Genomic DNA, 19,372 nt, shown 5'->3' on the forward strand with positions numbered 1-19,372 from the left:
AAAAAAACAGATGAAATTAGTTTTTAATACATTTTATTACACTTTAATCAGTCATAAAGAAGATATGCAAATACTGAGAAAAAAAATAAAAATAAAAATAAAAATAAAAATAAAAATAAAAATAAAAATAAAAATGCTGTTAATTTTCAGTTATAAAAAATTATGTAAACCATTTTTTTTAAAGTTGAAGTTGTTGAAGGATGAGGGTGGAGGGTGAATATCACTTTTATTTTGGCATGAATTGGCAGCGAGTCAATGTTTTTATCCATTCACCTCTTGGTAAGTGGATTCAGCGTTTGCTTGATGGAGATATTTCCAGGAGGTTGTCGCTTCAGAGTCACACTGCAGGTCTGATTAATGACACACACACACACACACACACACTGTTTTACACACAAAGACTTTATCGATTGTTTAGTTGCTATTCTAAGTCACAGCAAACCAAGATAAAAAATAACAGAGCCGTGACACTCTGAGAAGCGGCATGAACAAGGAGACAAATCCAGACCGATGGCGTCTTCTTCTCCCCAACTTCTCGCTTCTGATTATTTACATTCATATCGCTGTGATCCAAACTGTATGATAAAAATGCCCAGAAAAAGGAACATAATTGCATTGGAATCCAATTTCCATTGAAAACACTGTTTAACATTCACGACGGAGTCCCATTCTCTTCCCCTCCTCTGCCTCTGTTCTTCCTTCTGTCACTCCAAAAGCCACGGCGGAGCAGGCAGAGCTCACGGTTTGTCTCTGCGCCGGCCTCGCTGAAGTGACGCCGCAGCTGTCGGTCTGTGATAAAGAGACAAAAGAGGAGAGATTTCACACCAATTATGACACAATAATGAAGAAGTCGGTGAAAGAGGCAGAAATATTGAAGGTCAGTGTTGGAAAAGTTTGTAACAGAGACGCTTGTATATTTACAGCCTGCAGTTGCAGTACACTCTGTTTTTCTTCATCCTGAGGAGTCTATGCTGAAAAGAAAACAACAGAGCTCATATATTTATATGAAACACAATCTCTTCTTTCTCTCTTACTAGGTTTCACTGGCAACAATTTATTCCAAACCGCAAGACTTTATACGCCTCAGTGCTGCTGAAAATCATGCAGTTTTCTTACTTCTTAAGATATAAATATTATAACAGCTGAGGAAGTCAGCATAAAATTTCCTGAGGGCCCACCTCAATGGCCTAAATGTTGTGAGGAATAATAAATAAATAAAATAAAAATAAAATTGAAAACTAAAATACACAAAAAAAAATAAGGTAAAAAACTAAAACTAATATCTTATGTTCCATTCACAATTTATGCATCAATATTATTGTAATTTAGTGGGAGGTTATTAGGGGTAAGTAAAAACTGAGAAAAATTATTTTATTTTATTTCATTCAGTTGGTAAAGCAAAAACTTAATTTAACTTGACATTAAATATGAACGTTAGTAGCTGCATTGAATGGCAAACACACACAAGTTCAGAGTCAAATGTGTGACTTATAAATACATAAATAAATGATATCCAATCCAATACAAATGCTGTATTCAAATTATAAAGAATAAAAATGTGGGGTACAATGAGTCTGAATCTTTACTGAAAGTCTCCAATACCTTCCTTCTTTGGAGCTGTTTGCTCAAACCGTAGATGAGTAACGTCAGTAACATGAGCATCAGGATGCTAAAAGCGAGAGCTGCCCACATCCAGCCTCCGAGCCCGAGGAACAGCAGTTCACCTGACCGGTGAGTGGGAGGCGCTATTTCACAAGAGAGAGGTCACGCGTTAACACAAAGGTCTAGAGTCAGGAAGTAGAATGAGATGAGGTTCCGCTCACGGGGAGAGGTGTTGTTGGTGGGATAAGAGGCAATAGTTGTGGGTGAAGGTGCTGTGGTGGCTTCTGTAAGTCACAAACACATTTTCGCATCAATTGATATGCACACGATGCTGTACGTATGATGTGTGTGATCATGTTGTCAACATTATTTAATGTTCATTTATCTTCATAATGAAGCTCACGAGTCCCATATCGCACTGCAACACTTGGCACTTTTGTTTTTGGCTTGTGAGTGGGATTCTGTGATTATTCTTTTTCCAGACTTTTGGTGATAATTTTGGTGGCCTCCGATCAACCACCTTTAATTGTTGGCCATCAAACTTAGTCACGCAAAATTTCAGTCTGTTACACTCACAATCCAAACAAAATTCATTATTTTTGAAGTAAAAAAAAATCACATTGTTAAAAATATCAGTATAAACAGAATTTATCAGTCTCTTTTGTAATAATTGAAGGTTAATTTTAGACCAGAGGTGGGTGATTACATTTTAAAATTAAAATTAAAATTTTAATGTAACAATGACAACAAAACATAACCAATATCCAAAATCTAAACTTCAGTATACAACAACAAAATTAACCTGAAAAGATTAAATATAAGTAAAGATATGTAAATATGCCATGAAACCTATCTAAACAATTGATTTTATATGCATTTAATTTGAATGTAAATCAACATAACTATGAACCAGACACTCAGGATAAAAAGGCACTATTATTTCAAATTATTGAAATAATATTTGAAAATACATTTTCTGATATTCCTTAATTTTACTTTGAGGAACATGAATAACACACAAAAATGAAAAGTAGAACATTTTAGCCTTGAAACAAGAACATGCTATATTTACTGCTGGTGGTGACTGAAAGAGGAAGACCAAAAAAAAGCAGAAAAATTACAATATATCAGTTATAGTTTTAGTCTGACATCAAAAGGGCCACAAAAATACAGGAATCGAGCTGCATAAGTCCCCCAGGCCGCACTTTGCCCAGGTCTGTTTTAGACCTAACATAAACACTAAATATGCACCTTGTCCTACTTTATTACCAACTCACACCACAGGTCTGGATTTTTTTCTTGAAGCACAAACATTTATTTGCTTTCCCACCCATCATCAAATTCTCTTTTTGCTGCATCCATAAAGCTTAATTCTTGACATTTACGATGTCCACTTGCTGGCATATTACAGGGCACCGCTTGAACATGAACATTTGTAGGTTGTACTATCTGAATATTTTATTAGTTCCCTAGTATTTGATGCGCTTTTTGAATTTCAACTACTATATGTATAAATGTTTGACACCAGTGTACACAGTGTACTTCCAACTAAAACCAGTATACAAATAAAGGTCAGGTGAGGAAGAAGCATCTCACAAACATATTTAAAAAAACTATAAAATATAGAAGATAGTGACCCACCAAAGAAGAAAACAATTTTGGGAAGGCTCTGGTCATAATCTAAGGCTTCCCAATCCTTCCTCAGATGAGTCCCTCACATTACCTTTAACTGTAACATCCAGCCCGTGGCTGTACGTCTCCCCATCATGGGAGAAGACACACAACCACCTCCCTGAGTGAGAGCTGCTCAGAGGTCTGACAATCGGCATCGGATTGTTGTATAAACTCCCTCTCGGGCTCATCCACTGTACAAGCGTCTGCCGACCGGGTACATCGCAGTTGAACCATGCAGTTCCTCCCACAGTGAGTTCAGACGGCGAGACCTGGACTGTTAACATCAACATGTTTGCTTTAAAGAAGACATTATTATGACGGGGGAAATAAAGAGTTATAAAACATGCAGTTAAAGTAAATGGAAATACAGTGGTGCCTCGGTTCTCGACCACAATCTGTTCCAGAAGGCCGTTCCAGAAGCGATTTGTTTAAAATCTGAATCGATTTTTCCCATTACAATGAATGGAAAAAGACATAATGCGTTCCAAGCCTTAAAATAGTCTTTTGTAGGAGTGACTGTAGAGTGTCTGCTGCAGGTGCGCTGTTCCTCTATGTGTGTGGCCGCTGCATGTGGGAGGGGTTGCCGAGTGAGTGACGTCTCTCCAGAAGTGAAGAGGTGCCCAGTGCGTGTCCAGCTCTGAATGTGCGCTTCTGTGCAGTTTGGCTGTGACAAAGTCATAAACCAAGTCACGCTCTGTCCCAGACTCGCCTCATCCCTGTCCCAGCTCCAGCCCACAACAGGACATCAAACCCTGGAGTGGAGGTGTGGAGAGCGAGCACCTCCCCTGTGACACTCCACCACAAAGCGCGTCTTGGTCAGCTGATCGGTCCGCGCACGTTAGGTGTTTTCTGGCTTTTTTTCGGGGGCGTTCGAGTTGTGGATTTTCGTTCGAAATCCAAAGCAAAAAAATCTCGAAATTTTTGTTCCGATTTGTTCGAAGTCTGGGACGTTCGAAAACCGAGGTACCACTGTATTACAGTGCTCAACTATCACAAAAAAATAATGGAGTGACTCGATAGAATATTATAATATTATTATTTAATATATGTAATGGATCTCATGTCCTCAGTGAGAGGGATGTTTCACTATGAAAACAGGTGTCATCTTTGTACGGTCTTTCTGTAGAGACTGTTAAAAAGAGCTGAAGGCAAAAATCTCACCTGAGATGAGCTGAAGTATCTGCTTGCTTATCTTTCCGTCAGCATTGCACTGATACAACCCAGCGTTGTTTTCTTTCACATTTCTGAGTTCAAGATCGATGCCTTTCTTGAGCTTTGCCTTGGGAGCGTTGCCTGATGAGCACAAACATGACTGAACCTAGCGGCTGTGTTCAGTCGCTGTGTTTTGTCACTGGCTCACCCGCGCGAACAAGGCCGCTCTTTCCATCGACGCTGAAGATGACGTCTTGTCCGTGACGCCACTCCAGGAAGCCAGTGATGGAATCCACTCCGCACTTCAGAATGACCGTCTCTCGGGGTTTAACCAGGACGAGACGCTGGGCAGTGGAGGAGAGCAGCGCTGCAGCGACACCAAGCCACGGAGGAAATATGACCAAGAGACAAGTGATCCATGTACCAATATACCAGAGTCATCTGTGAGAGTCGGCACCTGGGATCTGACCTGCAAGCGACCTGGATCAAGTTAATATTTTCTCCCCATGCTCGCTTGGGGTCTGTGTCCCAGGTGGCTGGGGATTGGCTACCACAGTAAACTCAGCAAAAAACAGGTGCCAAATTTAATCGCACCAGAAGCCGAAACTTCTTACACAGGCCATGTCAGATAAAATGTATATTTAATGAGGAGCCTGTAAAATGCAGTCTTTGACAGGAAAAAAGTAGGATACAGTATCAGTGGTTGTTTTAATGATTGAAGGAGGCTACTGCTGTTAACCGTTCAACTGTCCTCCGTCACCACAGACTCGACAGCCTGGCCTTTCCTTGCAAACTGCAGCCAGAACTTTCATTATTTGTTGTCTGGTGTGGTCCGCCTGCCTGATGCAGTCCTCCGGAAGTTCCGAAACTGAACCGGATGTTAGTAACACGTATGTGCAAGTTCAGCAAATTGTGTTTACTGGTTTTATCGTCTAAAGTACGTTTTTTTTAAAACAGTTGTTAAAATAGCCTATATTTAACATTAATATCAGGAAATTATATGTTTATACGCGTATACGTAAGTTTGCAGTATTTACCGTGTACATGCACATGTTTTTAGCGTAATGACATCATCCCGTTGTCAAGATCTAGATTTAGCAATTGTTTGTTAGTATCTGATATATATTTTTTTATCCTGCATCCTCCAATACATTTGACCTGTGCAATGTATTGTTTATTGTTCCTGATACATTGGCATTATTGTATAGGAAACATTTTTCCTTACATTTGTTTCACCCAGATTTAACAGGAGCTGCCCCTGAAGGAGGTGTATGTCTACTGTGGTGCGGTACTTGAGTTTGTTTATGTTGTTGGATTAAAAAAAAATAGAATATCAGTTAAATAACATACAATTTCTAAATCTATACTATTTTAGGTTAAAAAATTATTTTAGTAAGTAAAAAACTTTTGCGCGATATAACCACGTGCGCTTACCAGTGGCAATTTCCGGTTCCAATTTCATTTAATTTAACAGTTTGCTCTCCAGACAACAGGGAACCTTTGTCAGTGCAGGACTTCCTGGTCCACTGATCTCACTGATGCACAAGACACGTGGCAGCTAGGATGATAACAACAACAACAAACATGGAGGAATCCCTGAACAAAAGCAAACAAAAGCATCTGTTTGCTTTTGTTCAGGGATGTTTTTCACTACACAATGGCCAGGGTTTCCACTACTCTGAATGGACTTGAAATTCTTATACAAATATTTTCAAGACATTAAAAGAGCTTTAGTTTAAATAAGGTGATATAAAAACTTGAATATAGACACCATCGTGATTTATTGTGCTATTGTCAAACTGATGCAAAATAAACAATATCTATCTATCTATCTATCTATCTGTCTGTCTGTCTGTCTGTCTGTCTGTCTGTCTCTCTCTCTCTCTCTCTCTCTCTCTATATATATATATATATATATATATATATATATATATAGCAGCAGGGAGAGAACTTTAAGTCAGAATAAAGGGCATGAAGTGCAGCAACAGCTGTTCCCTGCGAACATTAACACTCGCATAAATACATGAATATCTTGCATTAAAATGGAAAGAGCAAAGTCTTGGTGCACGCTGCGAGTTCTGGTTTCTGTCAGCTGGACTCACACTGCAGTTGTGTCCTTGCTAAACTTTGTGTCTTTACATTAAAGAAGCGCTTTAGATTTGCATATTGGAGAAGGACTCACCTGACATGAAACAGAGGAGGATTCTCATTTTGGAGTCCACACTGTGGAAGACATTTTCAGACCATTTCATTGTTTCAAACAGCACTTAAACGATAAACACTTATTAAACTGTGAATGATGAGAATTTAAAGTTCAATTTTGAATCATGCAGTTTTTTTTGTGTTCATCAGAAGCAGCTTGTATAATATATATATATTATTTTCTGACTTCCAAAAGCAGCATCTTAGGTGATGATGATATGTTCCTCTAGCCACTAAGACACGTCCCACTATCTTTGCTACTTTACACTTTCGAATGAAACTGCGGGTAACCCTTAACTATGATTTTTAATTTTAACTTCTCTCTTAATTTTGTTTTTTGTTTTTTTTGTCTGAACGATTAACAAGTTTTTTGTTCTGAAAGTCTTTGTTGCTGCTTCCTTCTGCTCTTGTTTCAGAGTTTGATAAGCTAAAAAAAAAAAGGATTGAAATCAAAATCTTCAAATATTTTTCAACATTTGAAAATTGAATCCTATATAATTATTGAATGGGTACATGAACATGAATTCAATGTTGTTAGCTGTTAATGAACATCAACAAGTGTAATAAATGTGATTATAAATAAATTGTGTTGAATAAACAAAATAAGGTTTTTTTTTAAAGAAAATAACCGAATAAAGAAAATGTTCTAATTCAAGTACAGCGCTTTACTCACCCTTTAAAATATACTTTTTTGTTGTTTTAATACTACCAAGTTGTGAATTTGTACCGCTTCATTGTAAAAAAAAAATAAAAATGTTGTTCATATTTATTACAACATGTGTTATTAAAAACAAAGGTTAAAAACTGTAAAAACTGCTGAAAAAATGTTCAGCTATCTACAATGTGAAACAGACAAAAAAAACTTGGTGATAAACCCAAATCAATAATAAAGCCATTGTGCTGAAATATCATGAGAACTTACCAAAATTCTGAAGTAGCAATAGTTACTGCTTTTCTTCAACCAGAAACGTCTCTCTTGTCTCAGATCAGCAGGAAAGCAAAATGAAAAAGTGTGTTTGGGAACATGTGGGCTCAGTGGTTTGACGCCTTCAGCAAAAAGTAGGTCTACAAACAACTTTTTTTTTTGTTTCCGTACAAAATGTGAGTTTAGAGAAGAGCTCTTCACTCTCTTGACTTGAAAGTCACTGCTGAAACCCTTTAAGCAGTGAATCTGCGGTTCATCCTTTCTTCGGATCATAGAGGAAGTTACACAGCATTGTGAGGAGCACATCAAGATTCAGCCATTTCTCATCCTTCTGCCTTTAAAGGAAAGTCATTTCGAGCTGCAAATTAGCGATGCCCACACTCAGATGGCCGTCCACTCTACAAAAACACAACCGTCCTCTGATGCCATCAGTGAGTAAAAGGCTGCAACAAACCATTTGACTTTCAGGCAAGACGTAATGTTTTCAACAACTTGTGTTCTGTTTAACTCCAACAACACATCCCAATGCAGCAGCACTGAGATTTACTCCCTCAAAGGTGTCTTGGATCCTCACCTTCACTAAGTCGGACAGTCTTGTCATGCCTCGCGTGGGAGCTGTCACACCTTAAGTAACTTCACTTGAAGAGGGGTGGTACAACTTTCACTCTCTTTCAGAGAGTCCACTTCCTCACCTCCTTCAAAAAGCAGTGCCCAGATCCAATTAAATTCCCCTTTTCAATTCCTGATCTACAATCACCTACAGAAGAGTTAAGAAACTAACCATCCACATCCATAGATCACATTAAATGAAGCGCAAGAATGGGAGACAGAGAAAGAAAATGTTCACACAGCCAGCCAACTTCACACACTGCTTTGTCTCTGATCATTACCATGTTATTACAATTACAATTTTACATGACTCGATCCTCAACAACAAATGCCTCAGTTAGCAGTACTCCAATCATATTACAAATATGTTGCCGGTATTTTGAACACGGGGCGAATAAATGTCTGTGCTCACTGCTACAGAGCAGTGTCAGTAGTTAAAGGTCACCACTGGGAACCAGGGGATCCACCCTGCACAGACACTCACCAAGTCCGACTCGCCGCCCAGCAGCCGGCTGGCACACACAAAGTGTAGACAGAACGCAGAAAGCCATTTCTTTATTTGTCACAACAGAAGTAACAAAGGATTTGTTTGCAAGACAAAATATAACAAAGATCAACATTCATCCAACCATGACGTTTCAGATTATTTGGAACATGATGGGGGGGTGTGGGGTGGTCCTGAAGCTGATCCCAGCTGACAGTCCAACACACGTACAACAAGCATTCTCACGCACACGGCAACTGGAGGACGATTTAGAGTCCCCAATGAACCTGCATGCGAGATTTTCGACCGTGGGAGTAATGCACCTCGAGGTTTTGGTTTAACATCACTATCTTTGATCACTCTGCACTGTGTTTGCTTGATTGGTTGACATGTGTATTTTTAAATAAACGACAGAAAGAGACACAAACTTCCTGAAGCGGAGGTGTGGGCGCAGTGACAGGGGTGACAAGATGCGTCCACAGCACGGCTAAATAAGGAAACGGTGAGCTCAGAAAGCAAGTTGTGGTGACGTTCGCAGTCCGTGTGTTGCTACTGTGTCGTCGGATATTATTTGCTGAATCGCGTTTTTTTTTTTTTTTTTTTAAACAGTAAACAGGGACTATTCAAACCGAAATCCTCCCCACAGAGTGGAAATCTGCATGTGATTAAAAGAGACTGATGTATTTACAGATCGCTTCAGGTGTGAAATGTGCTGAGTCATGTCTAAAGAGCTTTTCTGTGGTGTGACTATTAAAGCCGCCTTTGTGTTACCATCCACGCGCGCCACTCTCACTCTGAGTCACACACATTCCCATGTCTCATTCGGCCACTCTCCGGTAGAAGTAGAGGTACCCCAGGTCCTTGGGGGGCTTTTCCGAAGCACAAACCTTCTGATCGTTGAAGATGACCCACCTAGAAAAAACAGAGACGAGTCACAACCTCATCTCACTCTGGTCATAATATTTCGTTTATTAATAGCCGAGGCACATCCAATGATGCGGGAAATAAGATATTTCATGAGCAATTTGTTTACCTTTTTAAATGATAGACTTCATTCAGATTTCATTGTGAAATAAACAAACAATAATAATGGGAATGTATTATAAATAAACAGCGCCATCTGCTGGTATTACCGGAGTATAAGCTACTTACTGCTGATCTTTCTTGATGTGACAAACATAGTGGCCGCACATTGTGCTCGTCCCCATGTGACTGATGAATGCGAACAACTCATATTCTGAGTCAGAGAGAAAATAAAAATTATTGGTTACGTTTGAGATATCATGACATCAGGTTGCTGTCATAAGGTTAGACTCACTGCCAGCTCCGTCTTTCACACGCGGCCCAGGTGCAGGCTCCCTTCCTCCCTCGCTCTCCGCTGCAGACCGGCCTCCTTCAGAAACATCCATGGACTCAAGGTCGTCCAGGTGTGAGAAGATCCAGTCCACTGCCCGTTCCAGGACATTACTCTGAGATTGGGAAGAGAAACTATCAACAACATGACGACAACAGAAGAAAGTGCATCTGCAACAGAACGTCCTGTCAAAATAAAGAAACGTAAACAACACATCAGCTCACTCAGGAAGCTCGGAAGGCAAAAGATGAATCATGTGACTTGAGAAATCAGTAGCTGCACACAAACTACTCGGACACTGATGTACTTCAACTGTATGTTGGTGGATAAAGTGACTCCCTGCTTTCAAAAAAATATGTGCCTCAAACCATTGCAAATGAATATTTCATCCTAACTTCATAATTGAAAGTAAACTAGGACAATGGTAAGAGTGGCATTTCATCAAGCTTAGGGCGTACTTTAGGAATTAATCACATGGTACACAACTTTAATTTGAATATATATATATATATATATATATATATATATATATATATATATATATATATATATATATATATATATATATAGATTATATATTGATTTGTACTTGGTTTAAGCAACAGATTTTAACAGATACTGGTTAAAATCCACCATTCAAAAAAGTATCATTTCCATTTCAAATTGATCAAAACTCTGGCCTGAAGTATTTGGAAGCTGAACCAGACTGAGACTTCTTGTACCGTGGCTCTAAGTGCTTTGGTGGCTTGGTCTCGACTGAATCCCATATTGACGATGGCTGCTAGATGTTCCTCAGAGGCGCTCTCAGTCGGTGTGGTTCCAGCACCAGAACTGGAGCCCGGCAACACCAGCGGGGATGCAAAGTCTACAACCAAAGACAAACAGAAGCTTTGGCACCGGACTGGTGATGCTTATACAGAGCAGCATGTCCCAAACACTAAGGAAGAAATGACTACAAACACATATTGCAATAAAATTACTTTGACGCACCTGGGTCATCCATGTGTCCCATGATCCAATTCATGGCAGACTCCACTCCAGTGTTCCCAGTGTAGTAAACAGACTTCCTACACGCCTCCATCGGGAATCCCATCTCACACAGCTGAGACACTGTGGCATCATCCAGAACTGGGGCTGAGAAAGAAACACTTGAATGAATCCATTGCACTTCATTCTGATAATGAATAGAAACGTTTGAATCCAATGTAGTAAAATAAATTGTTAACCGCTAAGACGAGACAATGAGAACAAAAAAGGCTGAAAGAAAGAAAAGAAGGAAACGAGTGAGGACATGAAGTTTCCCGGTGGAAAGGAAGAGGAAGGAGCAGAAAAGACAGATAGACTGACACAGCAGAGGGGAGTAGAGCGAGTCGTCCTCCTCGTTGCCGTGGGAACCCAGGATACCTTTAACCTCCACATCTGGGGTCATGAGTGGGGGCGGGGCCACCTCTGGTAAAAGCTCCTCTCCAGGCTGCTGACCCATCGCACGGAGGGCGCTGAGGTCCAACGTGTCCGGAACGTCGATGCTCACGTCTGCATGTGATGGAAAAAAGGATCCCAGTCAAATGACTTCTTGTAAAGGACAAAAGTTGATATTCCAGTTGGTGATAGAACCACCAACGATAATTGGAGAGGAAACTCTTGCATCAGCAGACTGCGCCCTCGGATGAAAGACACATGCTGCGCCTGATATGAAAATAAGGATCAAAGTTGCCGAATGATCTGCTGGCAGCTGAGACTGAACAAACGTCAACATCAGAGAGGGGAATCCAAACCAGGACTGTTCTGACTGAGCTGCCTGAGATTGTGTAACAATGTGTCTGCAGTTCAAAGCTGGCGCCTGGAAATCAGGAAACAGTTTGGATCTAATCTCCCAGCCCTCGTAGTCAACCCGCTATGTTCCATGAAACCCCTTAAAAAACATCTATTGAACATGTCAGGAAGGGGTTTTTGTTGATAGGTTGTTGATAGACGATCAATAACATATTTGTACTTCACATATGGTACATACTGATAATGAGACTGCAAATAGCCTTAAATAACATGCATATTTTTGCTGATGAAATCAACAGTCTATTAACCCGGTTATGTATACTTTTTCGTTTAGAAATGTATTGTTAGAGCATTTTATTTAGTTCAAAATGTGGTATAAAGTAGCATTAGAGGTTTAAAACTTAACTTTGCATGAATGTAGCACTAAGTAAGGTATCATACACTTTGTTTTTAATGATAAAAATAAGAGTTACTACTATGACAGTAAAATTAAAATGCTAAATGTAACATAAGCAAATGCAGAACTATACCATATAAATATATATTTATATTTTTTTCCGGGTAATATGATACTGAGAGAAGGGAAAATAAGTATCATCCTCAGCACAGACTTATTTGAGATGGTTTTCTTCTCACCAAGTTTCTTGGGGATCCAGTCAAGACCAAAAGTAAACTTCTTAATCTGAATAACCAGATGATCAGGGAATGAAGCAAAGCGGGTCGTTCTGGAAATAAATATCAGATATTAAAGACTCGATTTTTTTTTTAAATCTAGGAATGTAGTTGCGCATACTTGGTAGCAGTTGTCTTCATTTGGACAGCTGAGCTCCAGAAGTCAGTGAGGATTTCAGGTTCACTCAGCGCAGCCATACAGGCTGTGAAGGGGATCTGTGCAGGAACTGTGGGGGCTGAGGTGTCGCCCTGCTCACGCCGATGCTCCGCCTCCTGAAGTTCCTCTGTGAGCCAAAGTTTGGAAGCAAATTACAACTAAGGCATGTGTCTGTTGTTAGCATTAAGTTAGTCCCATACCTGGGTTGGTGGCCTGGTCCATGGGCACGGGGAGTTGGACAATGTAGTCCACCCGCTGTGTGTACTTTGCCTTCTGCGACTGCTGACACACAATCTTCTCCTCCACTAGGAACCTGAAGGCCTCAGACGGGTTGGAGCCGGTGCGACAGTTCCTCTGTCAGAGAATTTTTCATGAGAACTGGTTTGCTAACACATGATCTGGTCATGATTTCACACTGACCTCCACCATGTTGATGAAGTGCAGTAAAAACTCTTGAGCGTCTTGCTGCCTGTTGGTGGAGAACTCTGGGTGACCTCGCCCAACAAGCGCTTTAAACATTCTGGGGGCGATGCCCACTTGATCTCCCTGCAGCACAAAGTGTCAACATCATTTTCATTTCTGTTTGATTAAAGAGATTGCTTCATCATACCCTGGGCTCTGGCGCACTGTTCTCATCTCCGGGGTCCGGAGCAGGTTTGGAGTATTCTCCGGACAACAGGCCGTGACCAAGCTTGGCTCTGAAATTCAGTAAATAAGCATATTCAGGCATAAATATTTTAACAGGCCAACATTTGTAACCAATACTCACACTTGAGTTTTGAAGTCTTGAGTAGGGTCACTCGGTGCATCGTCAATTATCTTGTCAATGTTTGACACGTACCTAAATTACACAAAAAAAACATCGAAAATCCAGTATTAAACAAATTCAATAATTAAATGAGACCAAATCATATGATCATGAACATCTCTTTTATGATGAACCTCTCTAAAACAGCTTGCAATTGTGTGCGAGAAAAAAAGAACCATCATGACGTCAACTTTACTTGGACTGGGTTGAGAAAGCGTGATACTTACTTTTCCTCGAAGTCTGGAATGGTGAAGAGCACTTGCATGACAGAGTTGAGGTAGCAACTGTTGCCCAGGTTCTTCATCCCTGTGAGGCCGGGACCATAGAGGGGACGTAGGGTTGTCCCAGACTCTTGGATCACTTCCCACTCGCCAACGCGCTGGTTCACAGCGATCTCCAGCTCGGTCATAGTTCGCTCAGTCTGAAGAAACAAACGGTGTAGAACAGATGAAGGGGAAAAATATCACCTAGGAAGCAGGAAGATAAACCCTATACATAATATATTCAGGCTACACTCAGTCATCTCAGGACAGCTACACCACACGGGCGCCAACAAATCAAAACAGTATATCCATTATAACACTCACTTCTCAGCCAACACAATGAAGCTGTGACAGCACGTGCGTATTGCCAGCGCCCTCACTGGGCTTGTCATTTATCATGCTCTGCAACCTTGCCAGTGAACTTTGACAGTGATGAGATGCACATAGCTCGCTGAGTTGTGATACTATGGAGGGCAGATATTTGTGCTTTTAAAAAAAATGCGTCTGGTATTCCCCTTGCTCTCTCCAAAGCTATAGAATTGGACTTTTTTTTTTTAAAGCCACACAACACATTAAAAGACGTCCAGCAAAACAACAATAAGCAGCCATGGCTGACCTTCTCCATGGTCATCATGTCAATCCCAAAGTGAGACAGATGCTCCGGCAGCTTAGAATCCAGGACCATGTCGTCCTCCTCATACGAATACACATCTGGGGACGTAAAAGGAAAAATGAGTTTTGGGTCTGATAGATGGCGACCGATTTTGCCTCGCACCTGCTCCATCTGGAGTGATGGTTCCCAGTTTTACGGCAAGCGGGTAGCCTGTCTCCTGGTAGTGGAGCAAGGCGTGGTTGTTGCCGCCAGAGCCATCAAAATACCTGCGACCACAGAGCACTCTGCCATCCGTCAAATTCATCCAGAGGTTCTCCTGGAGGTCACACACGTCACACCGCCAGCCACTGAGATGGAGAGATGAGGAGACTTATTTAACCCTGAATGGTTACAGAAGGCAGGAGCTATTTCACTTTCCTGAAAACATAGTTGGCACCTGTTAACACGCACACCAAGAATCTGGCTCTTAAGAGCTGCATGATCTTTCAGATTGGGCCATGTTTTAGTCCATTAGATGATTTTATTTGTAGTATAGAAAGTTTAGAGTCACAGTATAAGGATCAAACAGCGAATTCCAAAACACTGTTGAGATGACAGACAAAAATACACCCAATCTCTCTCTGCTTAGTGTTGAAATTATGATTTCTTGGTCATAAAACCACTCATTATTTAATTGACGTTTCATTTAATCATGTGATGCCATCATTTAGTTGTGTAAGATTGATACCACATTAAAGAAGTGACAAACACACCTCTACAAATGTGTATTAGGGCCCCATTCTGCTGTTCTGCCGTATCATCACTTATCAAAAGTAATAAATAGCTTAAAGATGTAGTCAGCCAGACGAGCCATGCTGTTATTCTCCACTTTTAAATGTGCCAATAATTATAAAGCAGACAAAGAGCCCTCCATTAAAGCTGCTTTTGGCAGCAGAAACAGCCCTCTGGCAAATCAGAAAAGTGGTACCTCGGTTTTCGAACGTTCCGGACTTCGAACAAATCGGAGTTCCAACAAAAATTTCGAGATTTTTTTGGTTTTTGCTGATTTCGAACAAAAATCCAGAACTTGAACGCCCCCAAAAAAGGCAGAAAAAACGTGCGCGGACCGATCAGCTGACCAAGACGCGCATTATTGTGTATAATGCAGCCTCTGTATGCAGACGTGTCCCGTTAGCTACATTTACTGACTGTTTTTCTTCATATTGAGGGGTAAAACCTTTCCTGTCTCCACACTGGACCGTGGTAGAGTGTCACAGGGGAAGTGCTCGCTCTCCACACCTCCACTCCAGGGTTTGATGTCCTGTTGTGGGCTGGAGCTGGGACAGGGATGAGGCGAGTCTCGGACAGAGCGTTACTTGGTTTATGACTTTGTCACAGCCAAACTGCACAGAAGCGCACATTCAGAGCTGGACACGCACCGGGCACCTCTTCACTTCTGGAGAGACGTCACTCACTCGGCAACCGCTCCCACATGCAGCGGCCACACACATAGAGGAACAGCGCACCTGCAGCAGACACTCTACATTCACTCCTACAAAAGCCTATTTTAAGGCTTGGAACGCATCATTTCTTTTTCCATTCATTGTAATAGGAAGAAACGATTCAGATTTCAAACAATTTGCTTCTCGAACAGCTGTCTGGAACGGATTGTGGTCGAGAACCGAGGTACCACTATATAATGTAATGGTTTATCAGGGTTAAATATATGAGCAAGCTAACATACAAGATGCACTTTCAACTGGCTTTCTATATGTGTGAAATCCCAAAAAGGAGTACAGACCTAGGAGGAATTTTAATTCCATTGTCGAGTTGTTTGAGGTCAGCTGCATGCCTGGACTCCTGTCTCACCTCCCCGTCCCACTGCTGAACTTGCAAGGTGTGAGACACTGAGTCTGCAGCCATGATACCTGCCATAGACAAGGACACCTAGAGGAAAGGCAAAAATATGTAATTTATCACATCAACATGGCGGATAAAAGAATGAATCTCTGGAGTTTGGGTCAAATCCTATGATGTTGCTGATACAAAATGCCAGTTTGTGGGGACGTCAGGCGTTCCAACAGCTGTTGTATGTTAAACAAAAACTTGATTTCCTGCTGCTTATTCTTGTGTACAGTTTTCAGTGCTGGATGTCCCGGTCTGGGTCACATATTTCTTCTGAGCAAGCACTGGTGTTTTTGTGAGAGATTATTATAGGAAAACAGGATTGCTGTGAAGGTCACCATGATTGGTTTTGAAGAGCGCACATCCACATCACTCACAAAAGAAAGCACATATACAGCTCCACTGCTATTTGAATATACAGAGTCTAACTCATTGCAAAAAGTAGTTAATACAAATTTTACAGTCTAAATGCCTTTGGTCCATGACAGAGCAGGCAATTAATTCATGGTACATGATCCAGAGGGAAAACAAGTGTTTAGAATTGTTACTTGTTGATTGCATAAACACTGCAATTATTGGAAAGAGCATAGTGATCAGATGGTCCAGACGTAACAAAAGACAACAGCGTACCCTTTCTTTCACGACATCCGGCATGTTTGCAAGGTCATCTGACGTCACTTCGAGTCTGTCTGGTAGGATAACCACCTTTACATCCTCCTCGTAATGCTCCTGCTCCACATCAAAACCACCTTCAATTCCTGGATGCAGAAGACAGAGGGAGGTTGACAAAACAACAGTGGAATAAAGCAGCGCTTTAGTCGAGGTCCATCTCCCACCTATCGCCAATCTCGTGGGCTTCTTCTTTGGTGGGTGTCCAGATCCAGAGTTACTATCGTCATCTTTCTGTGTAAGACAATAATACAGTTTAAAAAACGGACATTCCTTGTGTGAATGTACTGGAAACAATGTTCACCTTTGTCTTGCGAATCCTAGTAATGTGCAGATAAGCCCTCTGACCAGACCGTGCGTGGTGTCTGTCCACATACCTGCTCCCAAAGCCCAAGAAACTATTCATGCACACATACAGGCCTCCTTCACTCTCCTGAAACAGGTAAGCAAAGGCAGCATTACCACTGACTCTGCAGACAGATTTGCGATCATTATGGATGCTGAGGATGAGTGGAGAGTGCAAAGCTATCAAATAACAGATGAGTGTTACTTAGTACTATTAGGAAAATAAAACCATAAAAGCATTTGTACAAAATGTTAGGGATACATTCATCATCCAAACACTTATTCTGAAATTCATAATGCACCAAAAAAGGCTGTTTTGAATAATAACATTCTAAGCTGCTCTGGCTGTGTTTGACATTCACAACAATGCCAAGAGTTATAAACCTTCCTCCTCTTCCTCAGACCAACAATCATGCTCACTTTCTTCACTGCTACTTCCATTTCAGCGCAAGCAGAACCACCAAATCTGTTCATGCAGCATCTTACCATTCCCTAAAACCAGCATGCCGCGGCACTCTAGCATGCCGTGAGCTGAAAGTCAGGTATGCCGTAGGTAATTATCCAATTTCAAGTAATTGTGCTGTAAATACCTTAAAACAAATTATCTTTGGCTGATACTCCGCCATCATAACCAAGTGTCTGCAGCTATACATTTTCACAAATTAAAGGCATTTGCAACAAAGCATAATAGTGCTTTGGCCAAGGTTCCATTAGTAGTGTGCCTGGTGTTTTTTGTTTTTTTTTGCAATGAAAGTAAAGGTGTATGGCTTCAAAATGGTTGCAAAACACCGTATAGGCTCACTATGAAATATATGAAGGTTGAGGGTTGTTTGAATTAAAGACACACTAGTCACCCACAGTTGAAGTAAGACTTTCTATGTTGTTACCAACTGTATTAAAGGAAACTGCTACTGCAGGTTCAGTTGTGTTCTTCAAAGCAAACTGTTTACAATGCCAACAGAAGTCTAAAAAATAAGAGTTGTTTAAGAAGAGTCAGGAGTGACTGTCCTCCTTCATCGGATCATTATATTTAATTGTAATACATATTTAATTAACTTCAACACACAGCCGGGTTAAACCAGCCAAAATGCGTAATTAAAACTGAAAATTGAAAATAAAATCTAAAAACATTAAAATAAGAATAGCAAAAGCCTTCAATCGCTGAACCTGTCCGGAAGAAAAACAAAACCATTTCGAGTAGGAAAAAAATGCGCAAATGTGAAAGTGAAAAATGATACGGTGCGCAAATATATAGTAAATCTCGGAAATAACACTATTAGAAAAAAATCTATATATTTGACAGAGTAGTATGTATTTAAATAATTCGATCAAAACATCTGGGTTTGTAATAGCCACAAACATCGTTAGCTTGCTAGCTAGTTTGACAGCAACCAGCTTCCATTACAGTGCATTATTAGCTTAGCTTCGCCGTTGCTTAATGTTAACCAGATAATTCAAGACAAAGGTAGGGTGCGAACACAGGATAATGTTTACATTGCATAGAGTGAAAGGTCTGAAGGCTTGAGAAGCTACAAATGCGTGCTGTTTAGCTGTGTGGAGCAACAGCGCTCACCGGCGAGGAAAATGACAAGGCGCATTCGTCTTTGTGGACCCGATCGCCGGGCTTCGGAACCCGAATTGTGGACAGCACCGACATCAAAACTTCACCAGCATCAGCCATGTTCAGCTAGATATCCAGGCAGCTCAGTGACACAGTTGTTATTCTAAATTTGGACCTTGATTCTACAACTCCGAAAAGTCCCGTACGGATTTAATGTGTCTGTTTGGCTGAATGAATGTTCTTCGTTCTTCCCCGGGTGGTGCAGGCAAAATAGGACAGCGCCCCCACTGGCACGGAGTATGTAACGCAACGCACCAGATGCATAGGCGGTGTGATTTTTTTTAAATCTAGTTTTAATTGGTTTATCAACTGTATCTTACATAATGGTTTATCGATGACTTACGACGATTCACTTATGATGATCAATGATCGGTTTTGTTCTGGTAAATTAATTATGTATTATTATAAACAGCACCATCTTCAGGACGACAACTAGCTTTACATGTTGACAACAGAAAATCAGTTTTAACTCATTCATGAATTTTGAAGCTGTGATATAAATTTTGTGGTGCGGCGAAATAAAAAGTTAACGCAATGAGCCTGAATCTCCACTCACATTGGAAAC

At 40.7% G+C, this 19,372-nt stretch overlaps 2 protein-coding genes across 4 annotated transcripts; both read right to left on the reverse strand.

Moving 5' to 3' along the window:
• Positions 1-189: 189 nt before the first annotated feature.
• On the reverse strand, positions 190-8,543 carry LOC128768506 (uncharacterized). 2 transcript variants are annotated; one of them, XM_053881430.1, is made up of 9 exons: positions 7,553-8,543; positions 6,611-6,651; positions 4,637-4,795; positions 4,438-4,569; positions 3,326-3,550; positions 1,824-1,886; positions 1,603-1,745; positions 922-971; positions 190-789 (listed from the first exon to the last, which is right to left on the reverse strand). In XM_053881430.1, the coding sequence occupies exons 2-9, from the start codon at positions 6,636-6,638 to the stop codon at positions 738-740; spliced, it is 852 nt and encodes a 283-aa protein (XP_053737405.1). In that variant the 5' UTR covers positions 6,639-6,651; positions 7,553-8,543; the 3' UTR covers positions 190-737. The 2 variants fall into 2 exon arrangements, with proteins under 2 accessions (XP_053737405.1, XP_053737406.1); XM_053881431.1 differs by lacking the exon at positions 3,326-3,550.
• A 223-nt stretch (positions 8,544-8,766) lies between these two features.
• usp5 (ubiquitin specific peptidase 5 (isopeptidase T)) lies at positions 8,767-19,000 on the reverse strand. Of its 2 annotated transcripts, none has more exons than XM_053881427.1 (20): positions 18,760-19,000; positions 17,146-17,274; positions 17,009-17,075; positions 16,803-16,930; positions 16,069-16,214; positions 14,451-14,635; positions 14,292-14,386; positions 13,640-13,833; positions 13,374-13,445; positions 13,215-13,302; positions 13,025-13,150; positions 12,805-12,958; positions 12,569-12,731; positions 12,412-12,500; positions 11,350-11,535; positions 10,993-11,136; positions 10,725-10,867; positions 9,967-10,117; positions 9,801-9,885; positions 8,767-9,560 (listed from the first exon to the last, which is right to left on the reverse strand). In XM_053881427.1, exons 1-20 carry the CDS (start codon positions 18,865-18,867, stop codon positions 9,467-9,469), a joined length of 2,547 nt encoding a protein of 848 aa, XP_053737402.1. In that variant the 5' UTR covers positions 18,868-19,000; the 3' UTR covers positions 8,767-9,466. The 2 variants fall into 2 exon arrangements, with proteins under 2 accessions (XP_053737402.1, XP_053737404.1); XM_053881429.1 differs by having other exon boundaries at positions 8,771-9,560; positions 11,407-11,535.
• Between the last annotated feature and the right edge of the window lie 372 nt (positions 19,001-19,372).

Source organism: Synchiropus splendidus, chromosome 12 (assembly GCF_027744825.2).
Source record: "Synchiropus splendidus isolate RoL2022-P1 chromosome 12, RoL_Sspl_1.0, whole genome shotgun sequence".
Classification (NCBI taxonomy): domain Eukaryota; kingdom Metazoa; phylum Chordata; class Actinopteri; order Syngnathiformes; family Callionymidae; genus Synchiropus; species Synchiropus splendidus.